The 24,919-nt window shown below is 32.0% G+C and overlaps 1 protein-coding gene across 6 annotated transcripts in view; it reads left to right on the top strand.

Annotated features, from left to right (window-relative positions):
* LOC133191927 (dedicator of cytokinesis protein 9-like) overlaps positions 1-24,919 on the top strand; it is a 56,409-nt gene that overhangs the window by 17,819 nt on the left and 13,671 nt on the right. For 2 of the 6 annotated variants that reach the window (XM_061327711.1, XM_061327720.1), the window contains exons 13-43: positions 789-896; positions 1,155-1,240; positions 2,025-2,212; positions 2,313-2,378; positions 2,604-2,696; positions 2,957-3,132; positions 3,536-3,623; positions 4,445-4,531; positions 5,376-5,468; positions 7,239-7,292; positions 8,177-8,292; positions 8,544-8,613; positions 8,736-8,942; positions 9,790-9,936; positions 12,401-12,484; positions 12,879-12,987; positions 13,272-13,286; positions 15,181-15,359; positions 15,621-15,873; positions 16,070-16,202; positions 17,068-17,222; positions 18,680-18,746; positions 18,880-18,933; positions 19,514-19,626; positions 19,867-19,982; positions 20,257-20,394; positions 20,736-20,792; positions 20,910-21,035; positions 21,209-21,322; positions 22,964-22,999; positions 24,268-24,483. In XM_061327711.1, the coding sequence (XP_061183695.1) occupies positions 789-896; positions 1,155-1,240; positions 2,025-2,212; positions 2,313-2,378; positions 2,604-2,696; positions 2,957-3,132; positions 3,536-3,623; positions 4,445-4,531; positions 5,376-5,468; positions 7,239-7,292; positions 8,177-8,292; positions 8,544-8,613; positions 8,736-8,942; positions 9,790-9,936; positions 12,401-12,484; positions 12,879-12,987; positions 13,272-13,286; positions 15,181-15,359; positions 15,621-15,873; positions 16,070-16,202; positions 17,068-17,222; positions 18,680-18,746; positions 18,880-18,933; positions 19,514-19,626; positions 19,867-19,982; positions 20,257-20,394; positions 20,736-20,792; positions 20,910-21,035; positions 21,209-21,322; positions 22,964-22,999; positions 24,268-24,483 (3,544 nt within the window). Of the gene's footprint in view, positions 1-788; positions 897-1,154; positions 1,241-2,024; positions 2,213-2,312; positions 2,379-2,603; positions 2,697-2,956; positions 3,133-3,535; positions 3,624-4,444; positions 4,532-5,375; positions 5,469-7,238; positions 7,293-8,176; positions 8,293-8,543; positions 8,614-8,735; positions 8,943-9,789; positions 9,937-12,400; positions 12,485-12,878; positions 12,988-13,271; positions 13,287-15,180; positions 15,360-15,620; positions 15,874-16,069; positions 16,203-17,067; positions 17,223-18,679; positions 18,747-18,879; positions 18,934-19,513; positions 19,627-19,866; positions 19,983-20,256; positions 20,395-20,735; positions 20,793-20,909; positions 21,036-21,208; positions 21,323-21,733; positions 21,788-22,963; positions 23,000-24,267; positions 24,484-24,919 lie in introns of all 6 variants that reach the window. The other 4 variants (XM_061327694.1, XM_061327734.1, XM_061327702.1 and 1 more) reach the window with 4 other exon arrangements.

Below are 24,919 nucleotides of genomic sequence, written 5' to 3' on the forward strand. Positions count from 1 at the left end.
ATTTTAACGTTTTTCTCTCTTCTGACATGATTTCGGTTTGGGGAATTCATGAATTTGTATAAATAAAAGTTACTTCCCTTTGTTTGCATTAGTACATTGTCAAAGAAGAGTGACAACATTTCAAGCATAATAATACAATGCCTGTCAGTCATTTACAGAAACTATATGTTTAAGGAGTTTAAATAAAGTATTCAAATTGTGCTTAACATGTTGAGGTATGGAAATATTCCTTTCAAAAAACCCCTCCATCGGATTTGATCCCAATTATATTGATCCACGGAAATGTTCGAAAAGAATGAAGGTTTGTGCATTTTCTGCAGCCATTGAAATAAATCATGGACAAAATAAAACATTTTGCTTTGTAAGTTTATAATATTGAAAAGATAGTAATAAAATTATTTTAATTGAGTTACACATCATGTTCCTGAAAACAAATAGGCAACAGTGCCCAAGGGTTGAATTCAAAGAAAACATGGCAATTAAAATAATGAAATGACAAGTACTACTTGCGATTACTGATCATGATTGACTGTCTAATTCATAGGGGCCAGTAATCTGGACTCATATTTTTAAAAAATGTAATTTGATTGAAAACTTATTCACTGTTTCTTGAATTCAAAGATTAAGTAACATTGTTAATTTAGTGAATATCTACACCGCCAGTTATTTTTTCCCTATTCAGTATCTGAAACTTTTGAAAAACAAATTGTATTAGAATTTCATATAAATAATGATTTATGTTTTATTATTTTGTATATAAATCTGCATTGATATTATATCTGTTATAGACAATTGATCATTGAGACAAATGGTCCAGCAGAATTAAAAGTTTACAGACAAGATGCCTCAAAGTTTTCAGAACAGGAAGTTATCAAAGTTCTCCAAGACTTAAAAAAGTAAGTTAACTTGCAAATAAATTGCATGATTCTTTCATTTTTGTAAAGGAGTTAAAAATAGCAAAAGGAATAAAAGTATGGGCATAATATATGAAGGAGTGCTGTCTTTGATATTTGAATGAATTGATAGACATTCCTGACCACTTGAGTTACATGTGCAAGAATAAGTGAAAAATTTCAAACTATAAACTTTGAACCAACCCATTAAATGATGGGTTTTATTTTATTACATGTAATTCTATTTATTTTTCATTGCAGGCCTGAAAAACAAGGAAAACTTCAAGAGATTCCAGGTTGCCTAAAAATTACAATTCACAAAACCAATCCAGATCAACCTTTACAAAGTATGCCATTTTATTTATCACCTTCATGTGTAACAGAACATGATAAGTTTAAATTCAAATATTGTGACAATTTCAAATTTTGAGAAATATGAAATTTTTCAAATGTCACTTAGTGTGCAAGCAGTACTTTCCTTTGAAACAGGTTTTGTTCACTAAGAAATATAAATTTCATTGATTCTTTTTTATTAGAATATTATAAATGGGGTAGGTTCTATAGATATAAACTTTAATATCAGCACTTACAATTATATCCTTTGTATGGTATTTTTGGTTTTCTGTAATTCAGTTATGTTTTATATACTACCCGGTATACCTTAACTGTACATGTGAAAATAATCTATTCATTTGAACATAGAAATCTCTCAGAACCTCTGTTTTTTTACTTTCTGATGCACAATTCTGTATATAAAACAATTTTCTGAGACATGACTACCAGTAATACTCTATACAAACCATTTTAATGGTATATGGTACATAGCTATATTTTAAATTTCTTAAGTTTGAAATTGTTTCTTTACATTAATTGTCCGTGCATAATAATTGAACAGATGGAGTAACTTTTGAAGTACCAATGAGACAATTCTGTCCACATTTTGTATATGGTATAATTTAAAAACTGTAATTGAAAATCAAAACTTTACCTGGCTTTGTCCATCAACTAAGTGTGCAGGGACGATACCAAAGAGCATTGCAATTCTTAATTTGTTATAATTGGTTAAGTTTTTATTTACATTTTAGCAGGATATTTATTATTATATTAGTAAATTTTAATTCCTGTTTTCAGATACATTGACTTCATCTTTAGTGCCAATTAAACCATTTCCCATTCCCCCACCAGACCCCCCTGCTATAGAAGTGGAACAGTTTGTCCTAGATCGGGCCTCATTCTGTGATACATTTGATTCTTATGTCAATCATCTTTATGTTTATCCCATCAACCTTAGATATGAACACCAAAAATCATTCACAAAGGTAAGCCTTTGTAATTTAGCAATTCTGAAATATTTTAGATTTATGTGATTTGATATACAACATTATTACATGTAATTGCACATATACTTGGTGTTTTCAGGCAAGAAATATTGCATGTTGTGTAGAGATCAGAGATTCAGATGATGATAATGCCATTCCATTGAAGGTATGACAGATATTATAAGTAACTTGATGAAAATGCTTTATTATTCAATTTTGTTCATATATATTTATCTGGAAAATTTAAATTGTTTAATTTTCCACATCTGATTTGCTGTCTTTTCTGCATATGTTATTTAATCTATTTACTCAATTTTATTGAAGTAGTCTTTGAACAGAAAATTTAGCAAAGCTTAGTCAATAATTTTATTGAATTCTATTTCTGTAACAGCGTATCTATGCTCGCCCAGAAGTAGGTGTGTTCACTACTGTCGCTAGTGCCACAGTTCTACATCATAACACTTCACCAGACTTCTTAGAAGAGGTAGGTAGCTCTCAAAAACTCAACTCATTCTATGCAGATTTCCATTGCTGGGTTCGAATAAAAAATGCATACCTCAATTCAAAAAGAAAACTTTTTTTGATAGTTTGAATACAATTTTGTTTGAGTTAAATTACAATTCAAAATGAAACTAATTTTATTTATTTATTTATTTTTTTTTTTTTTGGTTTTGATAGTTTGAAGAACAATTTTGTTTGAGTTAATTTACAATGAACTTTGAATGTTGATTTTACGCGTTGTAGGTGAAGATTGCTCTTCCTATACAGTTGCATGATAAACATCATATATTATTCCGGTTCTATCATGTTAGTTGTGAAGGCTCAAAGTCTAATCGTAGTTCAGCATCTTCCATAAAAAAACGAGACAATATAGAAACACCTGTTGGATTTGCTTGGCTTCCTCTTCTGTCCCAGGGCAGGTCAGTTTAAATCAAAAAATGTTTTTTCTATCTTTTATTTTGGAAGGGGTGTCAGAGCTGTATTATTATTTTACAAAATTACTGATATGTATTTATTCACTTGTATTTCAAACATTCAGATCAAAGTTTTGAAATATATGTTGTAACTTAAACAATTGTTGTTGGAGATGCTGCAAAATCACTTATTTTTGTGAGGTCAAATTTACTTGGTTTGAGGAAAAAACATTGGTTCATGAGAATTTGATTTCATTGTTGAAGAAGTGTTGAGTTGTTATATACACATGCATTTGAAATTTTATATTTTTTAGTGGAGGACATAAGTTCATTGGTCTCTTTATACCACAAACAAACGAAAATTAGCCCCCACCACGAAAATTAGTGATTTTGTTGTTTTGAATTTTAGAGTATCAGTAGGGGAACAGAGTATACAAGTGGCAGCGTGTACATCATTACCTAAAGACTACCTCTGTGCCAGATCTCCAGATAGATCAGTAGGTCTTCTTTATGAATCTGTTGGATCTTAGTTGTCTCAATGAATCATTTATCTTCTTTATAAAGTTTGTATCAATGTTTTGCTTGCAGAACCACAAATATTTATCACTATTATCATTTTTGAAAATTATTTGATATTGATATTTTCTTATTTCCATAGTCTGGATGATTTTAGATTTAGGGGAACTTATCCTGGGAATGCTTGTACATGAATGCCTAACCTTGAAAACATTAAGTACTTATATACACAAATATATCAAACAGCATTTTTCTGGGGAATTTGTTATTCAGTGGCTGTGATGAATTATTCTAATATCTGTTCTATTCGTCTTGTGTCAGCTTTAGAGGTTATTAAGTATAAAATTTTGTACATTGGTTCCCCTAGGGAGTAGATAACCCATATTTGTTTTGAGGTAATAAGATCAAGGGTCAAACTGGACATAAGAAGATATTGACCTGCTCAATATTTTGAGAACCCTCTGCTAGACAGATGTCAAACTTGGTACACTTGTTCTCCTTAGGAGTAGATGACCCCTGTAGATTTTGAGGTCACAGAGTGAAAGGTCAAGAGTCAAATGGGACATTGGAAGATATTGACCACTTAGAATCTGTAAAATCTTTAGAGTAAATTACTCCTAAATATATTGAGGTCTGAACTGTCTGATAGAGGTCAAACTTCAAATTATGTTTGCCTATGACTAGTATTTTCACGATCATTACAGACAATCTAAATTTAAAGTTGATCCTTTTTAATATTTCACCACACAGGTGGCATATATATTATATATATCTGAATCATTTCTAGTTGTTTTTTTTTTAGACTCCAGCACCAGATATCAAATGGGTGGATAATGGCAAGCCAATCTTTAAAGTCAAGGTCCACCTACAATCAACCGTGTACACAAAGGTAAGTAGAGAAAAAAAAGAAACCCTCAGTTATAGCAAAGTCCTGGCTCCGGGGCCATAAAACTTAGATGAGCTCACTTTTGATCTCAGTCTCACTTTTCCACTATTAATTCCTTTTATAAAAGTGAGACTGAGATCAAAAGTGAACTCATGTAAGTTTTATGGCCCCAGAGCCTGGGGATCTGAGAATTTACTTCGCTGTATCTGTATTTCGTAATATCATAAGGAATTCATAAAAGAATGTATTGCTAATTTGCAATGTACATATGTTTTCCTTCTGAAGACTACCGAATTTGTTCAGTCAAGTTTAGAATGGAGAATTAAAGTTTTCTGTGCGTTTCAGAAACTTTCAAATATAAATACTTAAGAGAAATAGTGTCAGTTCAATATCTAAAATTTTGAGACCTTAAAAATTTGTTGTAAAAGGTGTGAATTTAGATATTTTTAACATCTACAGGACACAAAGTAAACTTGCTATATGATATCTGTAAATTTGTTTTATCAGAGATCATTATAACCGTAAAATTTCACAAGGAATTGTTAAGAATATTGCTAAGGACCCGCAAAAACTTGCTACATCAGTAAATTAGCTATATACGTGTACATAGTTAATGAGTTATACTTTATTTTTTTCCTTTCTTGGGAGCTCTTGAAATGTACAAATATTATGCAGTTTTAAAAAGTTTTAACCAGACATCAGTAAAGAATATCAAATATATGCATATGTAGAATTTTATTACATATGTATATATGTATTGATAACTAGGTATTTTTATAGTATTATAGAGAAAGAGTGTCAAGACCATTTAAGTATAACTTAATCATGGATTATTTTATTTGTTAAGGATCAGCATTTACACAACTTTTTTTACCACTGCCAAAAGATAGAAAATGCATTAATGCCTGGAACAGATGTGGATAGCTTAAATAAAATTAAGGTCAGTATTTAATTTAACTAAGTTGCATGTTAATGTGTCTTATAATTCTGAATTACAGACACCAATTTAATAATACATGTACAAGTATATAGTTTAAATAACCTATTTAACTTTGACCAGTTGTTCATTTCATATATACATGTACTTAAACATCATCTATTGCGTATTATAGAATCTCTGTGAATTATGCACTCACTGTCAATTTGTTTTCAAACATTAACAGTGAATTGATTTATACAGATGGAAAAAAAAATTGAAACTTATTACTATCAGCCAAATTGCCCAGTTTTTGATTTTGAAATGAAAATCTACTTGTACATACTTTATTATATGCAATATAGTTGTAAAGAATCTGTATTTAGACAATGAGTAAACTGATTAATATGAATATACCCCTCAATTGCAAGCATCAAGCATCCTATTCAGTTACATGTATTTCAAGTTTTTGTTCTGTGTAGGTTCAGTATTATATGTCTCAGTTTATTTGTACTTTAAAAACATTTAAGAAATTTTAGACTATTTGAAATTATTGATTTTATGTAATGATGTTGGTTTGGATGTATTACATATTTTGTAGCCCTATCTGTTGGTATTGTTAATTTAATTGTCTACTGCTACTTATGTGTAACTTCTATTTTAACATTTTCTTTAAGATCTTGAGATAAAACCTATTAAAATCTGCATGCTTTGCAAATAGACAATTTTCTCAAGGTCAGTGAGTTTCAATGTCCACAAAGACTGAAATTGGAAGGTATATTGGCCCGTCTGAATATTAACACTGCCCAAGGCTTTTGTTGAACTATGTAAAGCTAAAAAAATTACTCTTTAGTTTCTCAGGCACAGCCACATCAGGTTGAACACAGTCGCATTGATCAATTTTATTGACATATTAAAAGGGGAAATAACTCAATTTTCTATTTTTCAAAGTTGAAAAAAGATGATTGAGTTATGCCCTTATCAAAAAATGCTAGAAAGATATTTTTTATTACATACACAATACAGTCAGACCTTGTTATCTTGAACTCTATGGGACTGAGGAAAAACTTCGAGATACATGTATCTGATGATCCCAGATATCGAGGGTAAAATACTTAAAAAATAAGTGGTTGGGACTTCCAAATCACTTCAGCATATCCATGGTATTGGAGATATTAGTGTTCGAGATACCGAAGTTCCACTGTATCTATCTTATTTACCGTAAACGCTTTTTAATGAATTAACTTCTTATAAAAATGTTTGGAATAACATTATTTAAAGCTGAGTACATAATATATCTAATATAAGACAAATAAGAGTACAATAAAGTAAGAAGCAATAGATATCATCATTTTGTTGACTGCATGATAAGAAAAAAAAGGAAGAGATGCCTCACTTCACAAAAAAGGAGCCTGTTTGTTGCATTGAATTTTGAAAATTTTGGCATGAAAAACTAAAGATTAATTTTTTTGACCCAAGTTAGAGTCATTTTATTTTGTTAATTAAGATAGTTATGAGTGCTTTGTGTCTGGTCAGAGTCAGACTTCAAGGTCAAATAGACCCCCCCCCCCCCCCCTCCTCGTCCACACGCACACACCTGGAATTGCTAACTGTTGCTTTATTTCACAAAATCACCATGATCTACTTAAGTAAAAATATACATATTCGTAAATTATAGGGGTTATAATATACATGTAGTTTGATATAATTGGAAATGGCTTTTGTTATTTTGATATACATGTAGTAGATTTATTTTATTAATGATCCTGTTGGTTATGATATGTCATATAACAGCTTGACAAGCCTACCATGGATTTGGAGAAAACCTTTCTATCAAATTCAGTCAAGGTAACATTTCTTACAGGTTTCACCTCCCACTTTATCTAAAACCTGAATAATGAATGCAAGCAAATCCATTTGTTAACACCTATAAACATAGAGTAAAAGTGCATTTTGGAATGACCCGTCAATGATAAACTCTACATTTCCTGTTAATAAAATAATTTTTGTACATTGCCAATTACATATATATACAATGTGCAAGTGATTACATATACATGTAAATGTTATATATTTCATTTATCTGAGTTAAAAAAAAAGTAATAAACATAGCCATTTTAAAGCCATTTTCCAGAAACAGGTTTTGGAAATTGAAAATTGATTTTTTTTTTTTTTTAAATGTGTGAAGTTTCTGTATTGTGTTTTACTTAGTGGGCTTTTGTTCAGCACAGGCAATCACTGCAGTATAACAGATGCACTCTAGGATTTTTTAATCAGTATTTTTTTGTGTAAATACAGCATAGGTAGTAGAATAATGTAAAATTATTTCCACTTTTAAAATATGATATTAGCACAAAACAGCAATCCTAGAAAGAAATCAGCATCAGTTTGTGTGTTTGAGGGGTTTATTTTGAAGGGAAAATTAACAGGTAAAGGGGATTTTAATTACTTGCTTTAAGTTTTTAGGCCAAATTTCAAGCTTGAAAATACCTAATGCAGGCATGTATAGCTTATAATCAAGGAATGAAAATCCAAATGCATTTATATGAAAACCTGCAATATGATTTAAAGAAATGAAATATACTATTATGTTGATGATAATGTTAGGAATATTTGATAAATCATAAAATCTGATGTTTCAAGGTGTATTAAACATAAACAATGAACTGTATTCTGATAGTGGTAATTTATTTACACAGGGACTGTTTTAAGGGAAATCTTTACTTTTCCAGTCTCTTCACGCTGTTGATGTACTGACCTATGTCCAGTTCTTGCCGACCGTGTTAAATCAGCTGTTTTCCCTCCTTGTCAAGACTATCAGTGACGATGTGGCCCTCAATGCTGTCAAGTATGTACGCATATGTAATGTAATAAATTGTATGAAAGTCACACATCAGAGGAAGAAATTAAATGGTGCTGTAGCTAGCTAGATAATGCAAGTCTTCCTAGCAACTCAAAAAAATTTGATTATTACAGTGCACAAAATCTTCTTAGCAAATTGATCTGTATTTTGTAAAATTTTCTCTTATTCCCATGTTTTTTTTTGTTCTCAATTTTATGTACAATTTTAGAATGCTTGAAGTAACGTTTTTATTTCAGAGTTTTAATCCACATTGTCACAGAGGTGTCTCTAGCTGATAAACAAGATGCTCTTAAAAGTTATGTCAAGGTTTGTTCACTCAACCAATACAATATGAATACTCACAAATTAATTAACTGCTTATATGATGAATTGCAAAGACCAGAGAGGTTGAGAGATTTTTCATATTTAAATAGATGATTTTCTTTCAGTATGTGTTCAACCCTGACCCAATTCCTAAAGGCAGTCAAAATGTCCACACTGTGCATGAGGAGCTTGCCAAAAACCTGACCACTATCCTCCGACCAGCCAATGCTGACAATGTAGTGGTCTGCAAGTTCCTCAAGTATTCCTGGTTTTTCTTTGAGATCCTCATCAAGAGCATGGCTCTTTACCTCATAGGCACAGACAGAATCAAGGTAGAAATCTCATAAGCACAGACAGAATCAAGGTAGAAATCTCATAGGCACAGACAGAATCAAGGTAGGAATCTCATAGGCACAGACAGAATCAAGGTAGGAATCTCATAAGCACAGACAGAATCAAGGTAGAAATCTCATAAGCACAGACAGAATCAAGGTAGAAATCTCATAGGCTAAGAAAGAATCAAGGTAGGAATCTCATAGGCACAGACAGAATCAAGGTAGAAATCTCATAAGCACAGACAGAATCAAGGTAGAAATCTCATAAGCACAGACAGAATCAAGGTAGAAATCTCATAGGTACAGACAGAATCAAGGTATGAACCTCATAGGCACATACAGAACCAAGGTAGAAATCTCATAAGCACAGACAGAATCAAGGTGGGAACCTCATAGGCATGGACAGAATCAAGGTAGGAACCAGATTAGCATGGATAGAATTAGGTAGGAACATCATAGGCAAGGACAGAATCAAGGTAGGGATCTCATAGGCACAGACAGAATGAAGGTAGGAACCTCATAGGTAAAGACAGAATTAAGGTAGGAACTTCATAGTCACAGACAAAATCAAGGTAGAAACCTCATAAGCACAGACAGAATCAAGGCAGGAACCTCATATATAGGCACAGATAGAATCATTTTCTATATTCTGTATGGATAAATTTTAGTCATGCCACAGTTTTTTTGCTTACAAATACACTGTACATTTTCAACTATTTTGTACAGTTTGTCAAAGAGATTTATGTTCAGATCCTGCAAAGGAAAACAGATTTTTAAATCAATGTACTTTCCTGAAAGAATGTCTTTAATGAAGATGATTTTGTATTACATGTGTATCTTACAGATGCCCAGGAATGAGAGATTTACATCAGATTATCAGTTCAGAATACAAAACCTGCTTCAAACACTGACTCCAAATATCATCCAGAAACAAAGAGAAATGCCACGAGAGACAAAGATGGCTAATCAAAGTTTAGCTAAGTTTGTGAAGGTAAAATAATCCAGAATGGTCAAAGTATCACTGTTTATAATTAAACTGTTTGTACATTTATCTTTAAGTCAGATGTATAGATGAAATTTTCATGTATTATTATACCCTCACTCCGAAGGAGAGGGGGGTATACTGTTTTACCCTTGTGTGTCTGTCTGTCTTTCTGTTTCCGTCTGTGTGTCCATGTGTCTGTACGTCCGTGTGTCTGTCTGAAACATTTCTTCGTCGCAGTTTTCTCGGCAACTACTCAGCACAGATGCTTGAAATTTTAGCACATTCTTTGTTTAGGCATGCCAAATCTTGGGATTCATTTTTGTTTGAATCCAGATATTGGATTCAAACAAAAATGAATCCCACCATTTTGATTAAAAGCTAAACTTCATGTTTATCCATTCATCTGTATGTACCAAATTTCCGTTGCAGTTTTCTTAGCAAGTACTCAGCGCAGATGCTCAAAATTTTAGTAGTACTACAATCTTTGTTTAGGTATGCCATATACCGTATTTGGCTGAATATAATACGCACTTTTTTCCACAAATTATTTTCTGTGAGAAAGGGGTGCGTATTTTACACCACAATGGGATTTTGATAGGTTTTTCTTTCATATGAAACATGGCTATCATACGCACATACCGTAGTATTACCTAGAGACTTATGCAATTTCTTGCTGTTTATTGCCGTATTTAAAACTTCGGAAAGTTATTGTTGGAATGTAGGCTTGTTAAAAATGTTACATTTATAACCTTTTGATAGTTAAATTAAATTTAAAAGCAAGTTAAAATTAATTTGAGCTGCATGTTCATCGTCTCCATGTAGGCCGCCATTAACGATGTTATTTATAGATGTTCACACATCCTTTCCCACGTGCTTCCGTAACCATAGTACACATGTACCTAATCAGTCAGATACTCGGTCAAAAAAGTAATAAGTCATTTTTTTTAATGAAATACAATAAAATAAAATGTATTTTAGGTTTTAAATAACCCACTGAAAATTCATTTTAACATAAACACCCCTCTATATGTCCCAATGAATGGAAGCCAATGTTGTGAACACGTGCTCTTGTCACTTGATAATTACCCCTCAACACCCCTCAAGGCAATTAAATTGTTTACCGACTCCAAAGCATTGTTTTTACAGTTAGAGCACTGATTATTTACTGCCCTTATTAATTGCTTTGATTATTTTCTTTGTTAAAAATCGGGGGTTGGTTTATGATCTTTCGTATGTATAAGCCTGTGTTTATTACGACACATTAAACAGTTAAACGCTTGTTAAATGTAATTTTACTTTATCCTCGTGTTAAAATGATTGAGAGTTAAAAAAGGAAATATGAAGTATGTTGAAACTAAGGTGTTATCATTTACTCGTGCTCTGTAGAAAATAAGATATCCACGAAGATAACCTCGATGTATGAAGACATATATCCCACCTTTGTACATCATTTTTCACAGCTTTGGAGGTGTGTTGATAACTACACTTTGCACGCTTGTTAAATTTTGATTTTATTTTTATAACATCAGCTATTTATTTAATAAATTAATTTCAAGTTCAAAAGAAGAAAATCATAGTCTATGAATACTTTGATGTTGCAATATCGCTTGCCCTGTTAAATTTACATAATTTTCAACATGTCACGATGATTACCTTAAACTAAAAATAAATATGACAACTGTTAAACTTGCAACAATAACTCGTGCTTTGTTGAACTAAAATTATTTCCACGAAGAATAGTTAGAATACGGCGATGTACAATTTCAATATCACGGTATGCTAAAAAAAATAATAATAATAAACTCTTTTAATACTTTAATGCAACATTATCTCGTGCTTTGTTAAATTAAATAATTTCCTCCAGATTGCCGCGATATGGAAAGTCAAGATTAAGAAATAAAAACGCATTTGAATAAAATATTGTGTTCTGTAAATTTTCAGCACTTTATCTCCGCGCTGATTTTCATAGCAAATTACTGCGATTTTCAAAAGTTCAGAACACCGCTTGGTAAAATTTGCTGCTGCGTATAATACAACTGAACTGCATTTTTTCCCCCAGTTTCAGGCTCAAAAAGGGGGGTGCGTATTTTACACCAATGTGTATTATATTCGGCCAAATACGGTAGTGGGATTCATTTGTTTTTGAATCCAATGACAACTTCCTGTTTATCCGTGCGTCTGTCCATACCGAATTTCTGTCACAGTTTTCTCAGCAACTGCTGAAATTTTAGCACAATCTTTGTTTAGGCATGCCAAATGGTAGGATTCATTTTTGTATAATTCGATGTCAACATGAGAGTGTATATTCACATCACAGCGGGGGGTATTATTAGTGAGCATATCGCTCACAGACTTCTTGTTTTCTCACTTTATTTCTGCAGTATAACTTTCCTGTAGTATAAGATGATTTTCTTGAAGTGTAAGATGATTTTTTTTTTAGCCTATGATTTTCTTGTTGATCTTTTTGTAGAGTTGTTTTACATTGATGGATAGAGGATTTGTGTTTAAGAATATTGCAGCCTATATTGAACAGTTTGGACCAGGAGATTCCAAGGTTTGTCATGCTAAATTTGATTTTGATGAAAGTTTGATAATAGTAAAAAACAAAATGGCCTGGCCCAGAATCAAGTAATTGATTCAGTAGAACATGAAAAACATTGTAATTTTAGTGATTTTATAATGCCGAGAGAGATATCTATAACAACTGATACAGAATAAATTGTTAGCAATGTTCGATTTTAGCATTCTCATGAACCCTTCGCTAATAATGCCAATATTGAATCCTCGCTAAAAATTCTGCTTATACAGTATTTTGTTTCTGCATGTGTTAAACTGCCCAAAAGTAAAATTGTATTATAGGTAAGATATTGAAGTAAATTTTCTTTTTGAGGAAATCAATACCGGTATTTAAAGTTGTTGAATTAATTCAATGTTTGTTTTGGTTTCAGTCATTGTATGATCTGAAATTTGAGTTTTTATGTGAGGTTTGTTCACATGAGCACTATATCCCCCTCTGTCTTCCAATCATGAGGAAAGGCATGATCAAATCCTTCAAAGGTGAGTACTCTTACACTGAGTGTACAGTGTAAAGGATACTATAAATGTGTGCAGTTCATTTGTTAAATTTGTTTGGAATGTTAAAAAGATCTGATTTCAAAATAATTTTGTGTGTCATTGAACTTTTGTTCAGTTGATGTTTGAGAAGAAAATTGCTTTGTGTGTGATTTACTATATTTGTATTAACATTATAATCTTGTGTGGAATATTTATATTTTGAAAACTATGTAAATTGACTAAGTCTCAAAAAAAAAATTGTGACCTTCTTTTCCATGCTGCTACAGAGATCAAATTAGAAGGTAACTTACACAATTTCATTTAGAATGCAGGTCTTTAAGAAATAATGGAGAATTCCCCCAATCAATGGCTGCTCTAAAACAATAGCTTTTGTTGCTTTTGGTGTTCATGTTGCAATGCCTTGTGTCTAGAATCTTTGACTTTCAGTTTACATGTTGTCTATATAACATTGAAAAACCTGAAACCTTTAAAGTGAAAGAAGATTGAATGCATAGTTGAGAAGATACTCTAGACATGTTTAGAACAAAAACCTCTGACTGTATCCTACTAACAATTCAGTTCCAGCCAAAGTTTACATGGTTTGGTTGCACATGTATTTTAGTTACTATAGAATTGCTTTTTCTTTTTTTCTACTTTCTTTAGGGCATTTTTGTAAGTTTTCTGCAATGAAAAGAATATTCATCCACATTTAAAATTACTAATTTATATCTGTGGTGTTTGTGTTTCATGTTAATGTGTTTAACCAGAAGTATGTAATTGAAATCTTTACAAGGTATTAGTTGGTTATGTTGCTCTACATTTAAGTTGAAGATGTGTAAGGAAATCAGGGGCAGGATATTTAAAATTACAATATATGAATATATAAATGTACACTCTAAATTTCTCCTAGATCTACATGGTAAGTTCTTGTACACTTTGTAAATATGTAAATAGCTTTTTTGGTACACAAATGGAAAAAAATCTAAAGCTTAGCTTGAATATTTCTTCAAATTTAAGGTATCAATTGATAAGGAAGAAATGTAAAATTATGGCGAAATGAGTATTTTGTGATAGATGCGGCAGATATACTGAAATTAACAGCATGCTGCTTCAGTAACTTTTACAAGCTTATTATGACAAGATTTTTAACCTGTCTTGTTTGAGAGGTTTATTTTATCTAAGCTTTAATAAATAAAAAAGTATTTTTAAAATCAAGGTATACTAGCTAAACATATATATTAGCCATACTCACTCACAGTACATGTATAGTTAAACTGATGAAAACAAAGTCATCTAACATCGTGAACAATTTTTTTAATCAAGTCTGATTTTACGCAGATGTATCAATCAAACTAACAAATAATTCCTTTCTTAATTTCAGAATTAATCAGAAAGGACTTCAAATGCTGTGAAATTATTTACATTTCTGGTGACTGAATCTTTAAGATAATTCTGATTCCCCTGAGTTGTAATTTATACTAAAATAAGAACACCTTTTTGCATCTTTATAATTTATCTCAAAGACTGTATATAAATTTTGCTTTGAGAAATTTTAGAATTCCTTTTTTATTCAAGGTTAAATGAAAAGAAAAGTTATTAACAAGAGATATTAAAGTGTGTTTTAATGCTGATGGTATATGAGTAGAATTATTGATCACCATAAAACATAAATGATTTCATAGTAGAAATAAATATTTTTGTTTGTTAAGAGATGTTTTTTGATTTCAGCCTAAACAATACATGTTTATTGCAAGTTCTGCTTTACTATAACATTGTATAAGCATATTTTCAGACTAATTCTTTTAATTAAATAAAAAATAAGTCTATTCAGCCATGTGTAGCGTGTATTGTGTAGCATATGACATTTTGAATTTATAACAATGACAAGGGGTGATCAAAAAGTTTGTGGACTAGCACAATAAAATTCCCATGAAGTTTTCAACGATTATGACAATTTTTATTTTGACAACTAGAACATTAATTCACCCATGCACGCACGTATCCTTATTGAGAGTCCCCTCCTTCCCTCTCGCTTTTTCCCCAAATATAGTCTTTTACTATGAAAAATGTTCACTAAAAGGCTGGTCCCCCTTTTCAATTTATCGTGCCTGTCCACAAACTTTATGATTACCCCTTGTAATGCTTAGCAGTGATTATTATGTTTATTGTTTAAATAAAAACAATTATATTTTACAGATCTGAAATGTGACTACACACTGTCAGAGGAGTTCCGAAAGCACCATTATCTGGTAGGACTACTTATACAGGAAGTTAAGATGTGTATGAATGAGCCAAAGGAAGTCCGAAGGCATGCCATCCACTTACTAAGGAATCAGATTGCCAAACATTCCTTTGATGACAGATATACATCCAAGGTGACAACATCAAAATTTCTTTGAATCTTTGTAATTTAATTGATTGATTGGTACATGGGTTTGTATTTTTCAATTTATAAGGGAAGATAAGAAACCAAATTTTTAAAGAAATTTGATTTTATACAGAAGCAATCTTAAGAAAACATATCCTGCACAGAAAATGAACAATTTCAATTGGTATTAATTTAATCATGTTGCAGTCTTTCATTAAACATCGTTAAGCATTGGTTATGATTGACACTGAATTTGTAAATTTTATAGACACTACAAGGGAGGATTGCTGCTCTGTACCTACCTCTAATATCCATATTGATGGACCACAAACACCACCTGGTGGATGACCCAGCTGCCCCACCCCCTCCACAGGCCCCTACCATAGTTGTGAATGGGGATGTTCAGTCTGTCAAACAAGAAAGCAGACCCAGAACCCCTCAGATGCCTCAGAAGTCTGTAACATTTGATGCTCCCACAACACAGAGGGAGTCTAAAGTGTTTGCTATGATAGCTGGACATGGTACTTACATGATTTTTCTACATATGTCTTTAAAAAGTGTTTTATTCAGAGAAAGAAAAAATGCCATCAGTATCATTGTATGGTATAGACACGCCAGTTTATCGTTTGTGTTTGCATTGTTTACAGATATCCTTCTAAATGCTGTATAGTTTTAATTTCCACAAGTTGAATCTATGGCCTCCTTCAACATTTTTAGGTGCACCTCTACAGAGCCTGTCGGAAATGAAAGCCCAGATGATGAATGGATCAGCTGGTTCCCTGTCCCGAACAAACAGTACTTCTTCTGTTGATAAAACTGAAGGCAAAACCCCTGAGAAAGTTCATAGGAGGTGGGTTCCTTTTGATAGAATTGTGTATATACATTTATTAATCCCAGCAATTATAATCAGTTTGGAATTATGAAGAAATTTTACTTCTATAGGTCTTATTTTATTAATGTAGGTAAATATGTGAATTTTAGCAAAATTTCTGATTCATTTTCTAAAGGACTACTTAATCTTGAAAGTTATTTACAGATTTTCCTTAAGGAAAAAATCCCATGGGAATGTGACAAGGTGAAACTAAAAAAATGAGATTTCTTAATTATAGCTTGTTATGAAAATTACTTATATTACTACCTGTACTAAATATTAAGAGGTGGAACTTTTTGGAGGTCTTGGGGTCTTCAAGTTTGCTGTGAGACCTTTAAATACTGTTAATGGATATCTACATCTGTAATATAATGGCTTTTGTTCACATTTAATTACAAGGTTCCCATCAAATTCCTATATGTTTAAAGTACCTCTTCCATCAATTATAATGGAATCATACACAGTATTTCTTTACAAATTAAGCATAAATAAAAAAAACTCACCAAACTCTTTCTCAATGTTTACAAATTTCTAAAGGGATGTTCATTATTTAAAGAGCATGTAAAATATATCTAAATTATAGACTTCTTTATATAGCAGAATCTTCCTGTATTTTGTACTGTATATCTCTACATGTTTATTTGTTCAACAGCTATAAAATGATGAAGGAAAATATATCATTTTGGATTGGGACAGATTTGAACTTGTATGTTAATAGATTGCTGTGTGGTGTGTGTTTTTATCACATAGTTATACATGTAGTTTATTTTCTGCTTCTAGAAATATTCTCCATTGAAAAGTACACTGTTTTATTTATTTTTAAATTCATATTTATCTGTTTTAGGGTATCCTCCAACCAGAACATCAAGGACTCAGCCTCTGACGTATCAGGAGCCCCCAAACCCTCACAGATCCTGATGAAGTACCAGAAACTGGACATTATGGAGGTCAAAGACTTGTTACTGTGCTTCCTCCATGTCATCAAGTACCTGCCAGAAGGTGATAATCAAGACAGGAAACTTATAACAGATTATTTATACTACCATCAGTCACAATTTTTGTTTAGTATTCTGATACAAAATAAGAAGTAATGCAATACTCTTAGAATATCTTTAAAGGGACATAGACACAGATTTGAAGTTAATATTTTCTCAAATTGTTTGTATAATATCATGACTAATATGTTATTATTACCTAACCTACTATATAAATTATAATTAAGCATTTTGAACTGTTTCCTGATTCATTTTAATGTTTTTTGCACATCATGAAACAGTCAAAACTGTTTACCCGGTCACAGAATGAACTGTTGCATGGCTGAACTAATCCATTATGACATCATAATTAGTTTCCTGTACTTTACAGCTATAATATTGAATTATGTATAAATTGAAGCATTTTCATGGCAATAAATTTGAAATTATCATTTGAAGAGTAATCCTAATACCCATATAAATATATATTCAATTTAATATCATTTGAAAGAAGAGGCCAAGAACACATTTTCTGAGGGAAATTTTGGAAAAATGTAGGCCCCTTTCACTCACTATTGATCTTTGCCTTTGAAAACGTCCGACTCGGTGTGTTATATTCAAACCTACAAGTCATCTTATGTTTTTTACTAAACAATACATGTATACGTCAATATTTACTAGGACATGATAACACTAAGAAATAATGCAAACTTTTGTCGATGTGTCTATATCATTATTTCAAGAAATTATATAGCGGGTTAGGTAATAAAACACTTATTTCATGACAACTCAGGAAACAGTCAAACTGTTGTCCCTCGATAATGGGGAAGACCTGGGAAACTGTTGCCCTCAGCCTTTGGCCTCGGGCAACAGTTTCCCAGGTCTTCCCCATTACCTCGGGAGAACAGTATGACTGTTCCCCTCATAGTCATGAAATAAGTGTATACTATTGCATTTCACATTAAATGCTCATAAAAATGGAAATTATTGAAACTACGAATTTGATTGACACATCTTTGCACTTTCACAAAGTAAACTTATCCTTAATATTAAGAAAAGTAGAAATTTTGTTGTATATAAATGAAAAAAAATAAAGATATAATCCAGAAAATTCAGAGTAGAAATGTGAGAAAGCAACAGTGATGTGTGCAGAGTTTAACAAATTGAACACACCGGTGGAACGTAAACTGTTTTGAAATAGGGCAAGAGGTTTGTTATTGTTAATGTTTACGTTTCAAGGGGTGTGTTCAATTTGTTAAACTCTATTTCCATGTGAAATGCTATAGGAACACATAAGTCATAATATTATACAGAAAATTTGAGAAAATATTAACTTCAAATCTGTGTTTATGTCCCTTTAAAGATATTCTGAGAGTATTGCATTACTTCTTATGTCCCTTTGATGTTAGGAACGTTACTGTTTGTAATGGAGGGTGATGCTTTGGCATTATGCATTTTCATTACTGAACTCGTTCATTTCAGATATCCTTCTTGGTTGGTTTCATAACTCTTCAGAGTTTGATATCATTGATTTCTTTAGCATACTAGAGTAAGTTAATTTACATTGTTAATTCTATTCATAAGAAATTTAAATCAAAATCTTATTTTTGTTAAATGCTATAGATAGTGACATTTGCAAGACAAGGGAAACTTGCTTTCAGTAATTTCGTGATTTATTAAAGGGTGTGCTTAAAGAATTTCCAATACCAGGGAAGAAAGAAAATTGTTGACTTAAGGTATGTGTGTTGAATTTTTACTAAGTGTCTTTTCAGTAAAAATTGAAAAAAAATTTGTATATAATACGAAATCTCTAGTTTGTGTGCATCTTGTGTTTTACTTTGATAAACTATCTGTCTGTAGAGTATTCGAACATTTGAGTTACTATGATTCCAGTATCTTTTAAGTTACTAATTATTAATTTATTTATATATATGTACATTTTGTTCATGATTGAAATTCTTTTGAGTGGAAGGGGAGAAAGGGGTGGTGGTAAGAAGGGCTGCATTTAAGATCATAGCAGCTAGCCTAGCTGCTAACTTAGATATCTACGTCATATTGAACACAGTGTATAAATTACTGCTTGTAATGGCTAGGCTAGCATATTGTTCAAGATCGTAGCACTACATAAAGCTATGTACTGCTATGATCTTGACTGCAGCCCAGGCTAACAAAAGAGTTACATTTTCATCCTGTTCTCTATGCATTTATCTTTAAGTTTATGATATTTTATGATGTTGACTGTTAAAGAGATACATGTAATGCAATACATCGTACATGCTGGCTGAGACACTAATGGAATTACATTTAATTTTATAGTGTGATAGGGGACAGTACAAAAGCCTCTACAATGCCAATGAATAGAAGATCTGTTCCTAGTTTGACCCCTCGGTCACACAGTCAGTATGAGGGCATGGGAGAACCAGGGCATGGTCAGTCTGTCTTTTACTGTTGATTTCATCTTTAGCCTCATAAAAACCATAGTTTTGAATATGTGATGGTTATATACCGGTACATGTATATATAAACTTGGTTAACAGGAATAAGACAACATTTTGCTGTAGTTTAAAAAGTTTCAGCCAAGTTGTTAGGTTTATTAAAAGGACCTAGAATTATTTTTTTCCTAAACAATTGTCACTGCGGTAAGACACCTCCTTCTGTAATTATTTTAGCATCCACCCCATCAGAAGGCAATGCTGTGATGAAGGCATTACAGGAAGCTAATATGTCTACAGAAGTGGGACTGGTCGTGTTAGATGTCTTAACCTTATACACACAGACATTTAAGGTGGAACTAGTTCTAAATGGCTCTCTGCACTTCTATATACTGTAAAATCTTGTAGCAGGTATGGCAGATCTCCAGACACAGCCAGAACTGCTCCATCATATTGTTAATTTAATGTATGTGTATATAGTTAATTTAAAGAGGTTTATCTTAAACTCCTGGTAAAATATTAAGATTTCATTAGAAGAATGTTTCATTTTATTCATGATCATAGTAAATGTTTTTACAGAACATTGAAATGATTTTGAAGTAAGTTTTCTTTATTTTGTGATTGCAGCGTAACTTGGAACACAAAGATGGGGACAACAGTCTGATGAGGAAGGTGTTCAGCTTGTATCTTAACTTCCTACAGACCAGTCAGTCTGAATCTCTACAGAAACATGTCTTTGCTTCCTGGAGGTCCTTTATTAAAAAGGTGATCTTTTTTTCCTTTTACTAATACACTTTGATATCTTGAACATCTACATTGTATGTCTTGAATACAATGGATATGTTGAAGTCCCAACCTCTCTATTTTAACTTCCAAATCTTGAATCCTCTGATATCTTGCGTTTTTTCTCAGCCCCATCGAGTTTGAGATAAAATATCTCAGGTTAAGGACACTTTCAGGTCAATGAAACAAAGTTCTGCTTTTATAGAGGTAATAAATGAGATAGGATAATTTCATGGACTTGACAAAAAATGTTGAGGTGCTGATTTAATAGTTTATCACTTTCCAAATAGACTTTAGGACTCAAATTTATTTGTTCATTACAGTTTCAACCAGTTTTATTCAAAGGAAATGCTTCCCTCTGTGGAGAACTTTGCTATGAGGTTTGTTGATTGAATTTTTTACAAAACTAATGTATTGATGAAAAGAAAAACATGTAGGTGTAGTGATAATTGAGATTTAGTGGTATGCAAGATTTCAGAAGAATACTTTTTTTGTAGATTTTGAGGTGCTGTAACTCTAAGCTACAATCCACAAGGAAAGAAGCCTGTGCTCTACTTTATCTGCTGATGAGAAACAACTTTGAATTCACCAAGAAAAAGAATTTTACCAGAGTCCATCTACAGGTGTGTAATAGTTATCACAGACACTGATTAAATCATGAGATTTACTGAATATTACCAAAGTATAAGGATAGCTAGAAAATTTACACATGGATCTATTTCTCAGTCATACATGTATTTACAGTTTTGGTCGATGAAATGAATTGCCCATCAGGTTACAGTTTCTTTTGCTCTAGGTGATAATCTCAGTATCCCAGCTGATCGGTGGTGTAGTAGAACTCAGTAACTCCCGATTCACGGACAGTCTGGCTATGATCAACAGCTATGCTGCTAGTGACAAGGCAATGCAGGTAACTTATCCAATTCTATTACCATTGAGCTCAGATTGCTGTAATGATTAAACTAGTTAAATGTAATTTTACATATGTTCTCATATTTTTGAATTCAGTTATGCCAGAGTCTGAGTTCAGTGATTAAGAATTATTTTATTATTATCAAAGAAAGTGATTTCTTGCTTGTAGATGATCATGGTTGATGAAAACCATGTATGTAAACTCAAAGTATGTTTGTCAGTTTGGTAGTTGCTGAATCATTTGCTTTGTAGTAGAGTGTAGTGTGTGTTTTCGATAGAATTTTTTATGGTGTGATCTAATCATGAAGGTTAGGGATGATTGATTTTCTTTAAGAATTAATTGAAAAGATTGATAACTAATAATGTGTGGATAACAAGGAGTTAAGCCTTACTGTTTCTTTGATTAAAGCCTTTAAGTCCGTTTGCTAGTCTGGTCGGGGGAGTCTATAGGCACCACACTGAGGTAACCCTGTAAAATCTCTTGGTGTACTTATCTTCTTTATAAGTATATATTGACTCTGGAATGCCTCTGCTACAGTCTTGCGCTATTTTACATAAACTTGCTGCAAGTGGTAAGGAACTCTTTTTACAGGACTATGGAGATCAGGGATTTTCTATAGCTGTATTTTGAAAATAAATTTATCTTGAAAAAAAAACAGAGGACAAATTTTCAATATCATGTCTCAGTATTCACTTTGGGAAATTCTATCTTTGCAAGTTCAGTATTTTTGTATGAAATTTCTTATTAATTTCATGTTAATGATGTATATTGGTAACACATTGAAATTTTGTCCATTATTTTTTACATCTGTATGCATATACTGAATTTTGATGTTGTTGCTTATCTCATACTCTGCAGACTCGGGTAATTCTGAAGGACTCGGCCTATAATGGCCTCTGTGCAGAGAGAAGGGTATGACATGCTTGCCCAAACATTACAATGAGATTTGTATTTGGTATATTGGTGTACTCATTCACCCAGATGCATAATTTAAACATATTACACAAGATACACCTTTGTTAGAATGTGACATCCCACAAATGTATGTGTTTCTCCCTACTTAATACTTAACTTATATTACTGAAATTCTGCAATACTTTATGTGCTAGTATAAAAAATTTGTGCAAAGAGCTCAGAATTAGCTTATTATTGTGCATTATTGCTATCCTCATAACCTTTTTGTCGTTGTCTGAATGTTGTATCCACCATCTATTATATAACAGTGACTATGAAACAATGCAGTCATAAGACTTTAAAATCATCACTTTATTTCCATACATTCATTTTTGAAATACAAATTCATTCATTGGTACATGACCAGAAGGATCCAAGGACACTCGCTAAGCTTTATTTTGCACTATTATGAAATGTAGGCTGGGAGTTTAAAAAGATCATAATACAATAAACAGGATTGTTTGAATATGCATCATTGTGGTGAAATTTAACACTGCTAGTAATCATTTTAAAATTTATTGGTGCCTATGTCCAGGATGCATGGCTTCCTTGCTTACTTTTGTACAAAGCTGTACTCACTATCAAGTACACATTCTTTCCCATTTTGTATAGACATTAATTCTTTCAAGATTATTACTAATTTACAATTTTAAAGCATACAGAAGCATGATTCATTTTTACCAGGGTGATGGCAAAAGAGGCAGAAAGGGCAATAAAGAGGTAATGGTGTTTGTCCTAGACCATGTCTGCTGACAACTTATTCTAGGGCACTGTGGCAGTGTACTGTATACTAACAATTAGCTGCAAACTAATGCTATTTATAACCATTTTTTTAAAATCTAGATTTATTATCAACTAAAATGGTAATTTATGAAAAATTCAGTTTTGAGAATTAATGTAAATCATTCACACTTTGCATTACAAAAACCTTATTGCATAATTATTATACTTTTCATTTTTAATAGGTTGATTTAATATTAAAAGACATTTTCTCTGCAAAGTAGTGTGATATAAATTGACTATTTTAACTACCAATTCTGTGCACAAACCTTTTCCATATCTCAACAGTCTTCATTTTCTCAGATCTGATGTATAGTATTACTGTCACATTCTTAATCACACCTTAAGCTTGACAAGAAAAATGTTTACAATTTGTGTTGCAGAAGTATGTGCTAGAGTCTTTGTCAGTTTGGCTAGAGGTACAAATATACTAGTGGTATACATGCATATGTGCTGCAGCATTACATGCTAGACAATGTCAGTTTTATAGGAAGGGAAACATAAGTACTGGTATATATCTGTGCTCCAGTAATGTTTGTTGTGCAATCTTCATTAGTAATTGCTGTGTGTAAGTCAAGTCTGCATCATTTGTTTTTGCAATTGTTGGTCCAAACTTGTCCATTGTTTGCCTCTAAGTTATACATGTACTACTATTACATACATTAAAATTAAGTAACACAGAGCAGAGCAAACAAATCAAATTTAGCATTTTTAAATCTACTGGTAATTTTAGATTTAAGCTTTATAGGAAAATTTTGAAGGAGCTCTCATTAAACTTTGTATTTATCAATGTTCATGTTTTTCACAATGTCTGTAATTATTAAGTGATATTGTACCTGTCCGAGTAGGAAGTGATATAAGAACACAGACCCAGAGATTCCTATGAGCACATTGTTACCTAGTCACTATCTTGTTAAATAACTCAATATTTGGCACACTAATTACACAGCAGGTTATAGCTAGATCTATGGTAGAAGACATTTATTGCACATCTACACCCTTCTATCTGTTGTAGTTATGAACACCTTCTGATTTCCAGATTTAGCTTACCATTCTAAAAATTATATTTCTGTCTTCCATTTCTTAATATTTCTGGTGATCAAATTTAGGTTAAAAAAAATCATTGATGTAAACTCTCTTCTGATGCTATTTAGTTGCAGCATTTTGATATTCATAATTTATATGTGTGTAAAACTTATTTAATACAGAAAAGTGGATTCCCATTAGAAGTTAAAGATTTAACGAAGCGGATCCGGACGGTTCTCATGGCAACAGCTCAAATGAAGGAACATGAGAATGACCCTGAGATGTTGATTGACCTTCAGTACAGCCTTGCCAAGTCCTACGCCACCACGCCAGAGCTTAGGAAGACCTGGCTAGAGTCTATGGCTAAAATCCATTGTAAAAACTGCAACTACTCAGAGGTAAGGGAGACTAACTAGGATATTTTTTCAGTGAACAGAATTTGTCTTCCCTTTTTCCTCTAAAAGTTTGGATCTATCCATCCTTTCTCTCCATTCATCATTTTGTGTATTATACTGAAATTGATATCTCTAATAGTCTTTTCCTTTTTTGCAATGAAATTTAATATTAAATCTGCTCATAGCTTGAAGAAGATCCCTATTGTTTTTGAGGTCAAATGGTCAAGGTCAGAAATTCATATATTGCATAAAATCGTTTCTAGGTGGTATGTGAGGTCAAAATGTTCAAAGGCCTTCATATGTTGTGTAAATTTTTTTTCTAAATTCATTTTAATACTCTCTATAACTCAAACATGATTCTGATTGATTTTGAGGTGAAAGGTTAAAATGTCAAGGTCACAAACTTGTATGTTGTTGCAAATTGCTTCTGAATAATATC

This window comes from Saccostrea echinata, unplaced genomic scaffold (genome assembly GCF_033153115.1).
Source record: "Saccostrea echinata isolate AGI-Se365-2 ecotype Australia unplaced genomic scaffold, CSIRO_AGI_Sech_v1 ptg000001l, whole genome shotgun sequence".
NCBI classification, from domain to species: domain Eukaryota; kingdom Metazoa; phylum Mollusca; class Bivalvia; order Ostreida; family Ostreidae; genus Saccostrea; species Saccostrea echinata.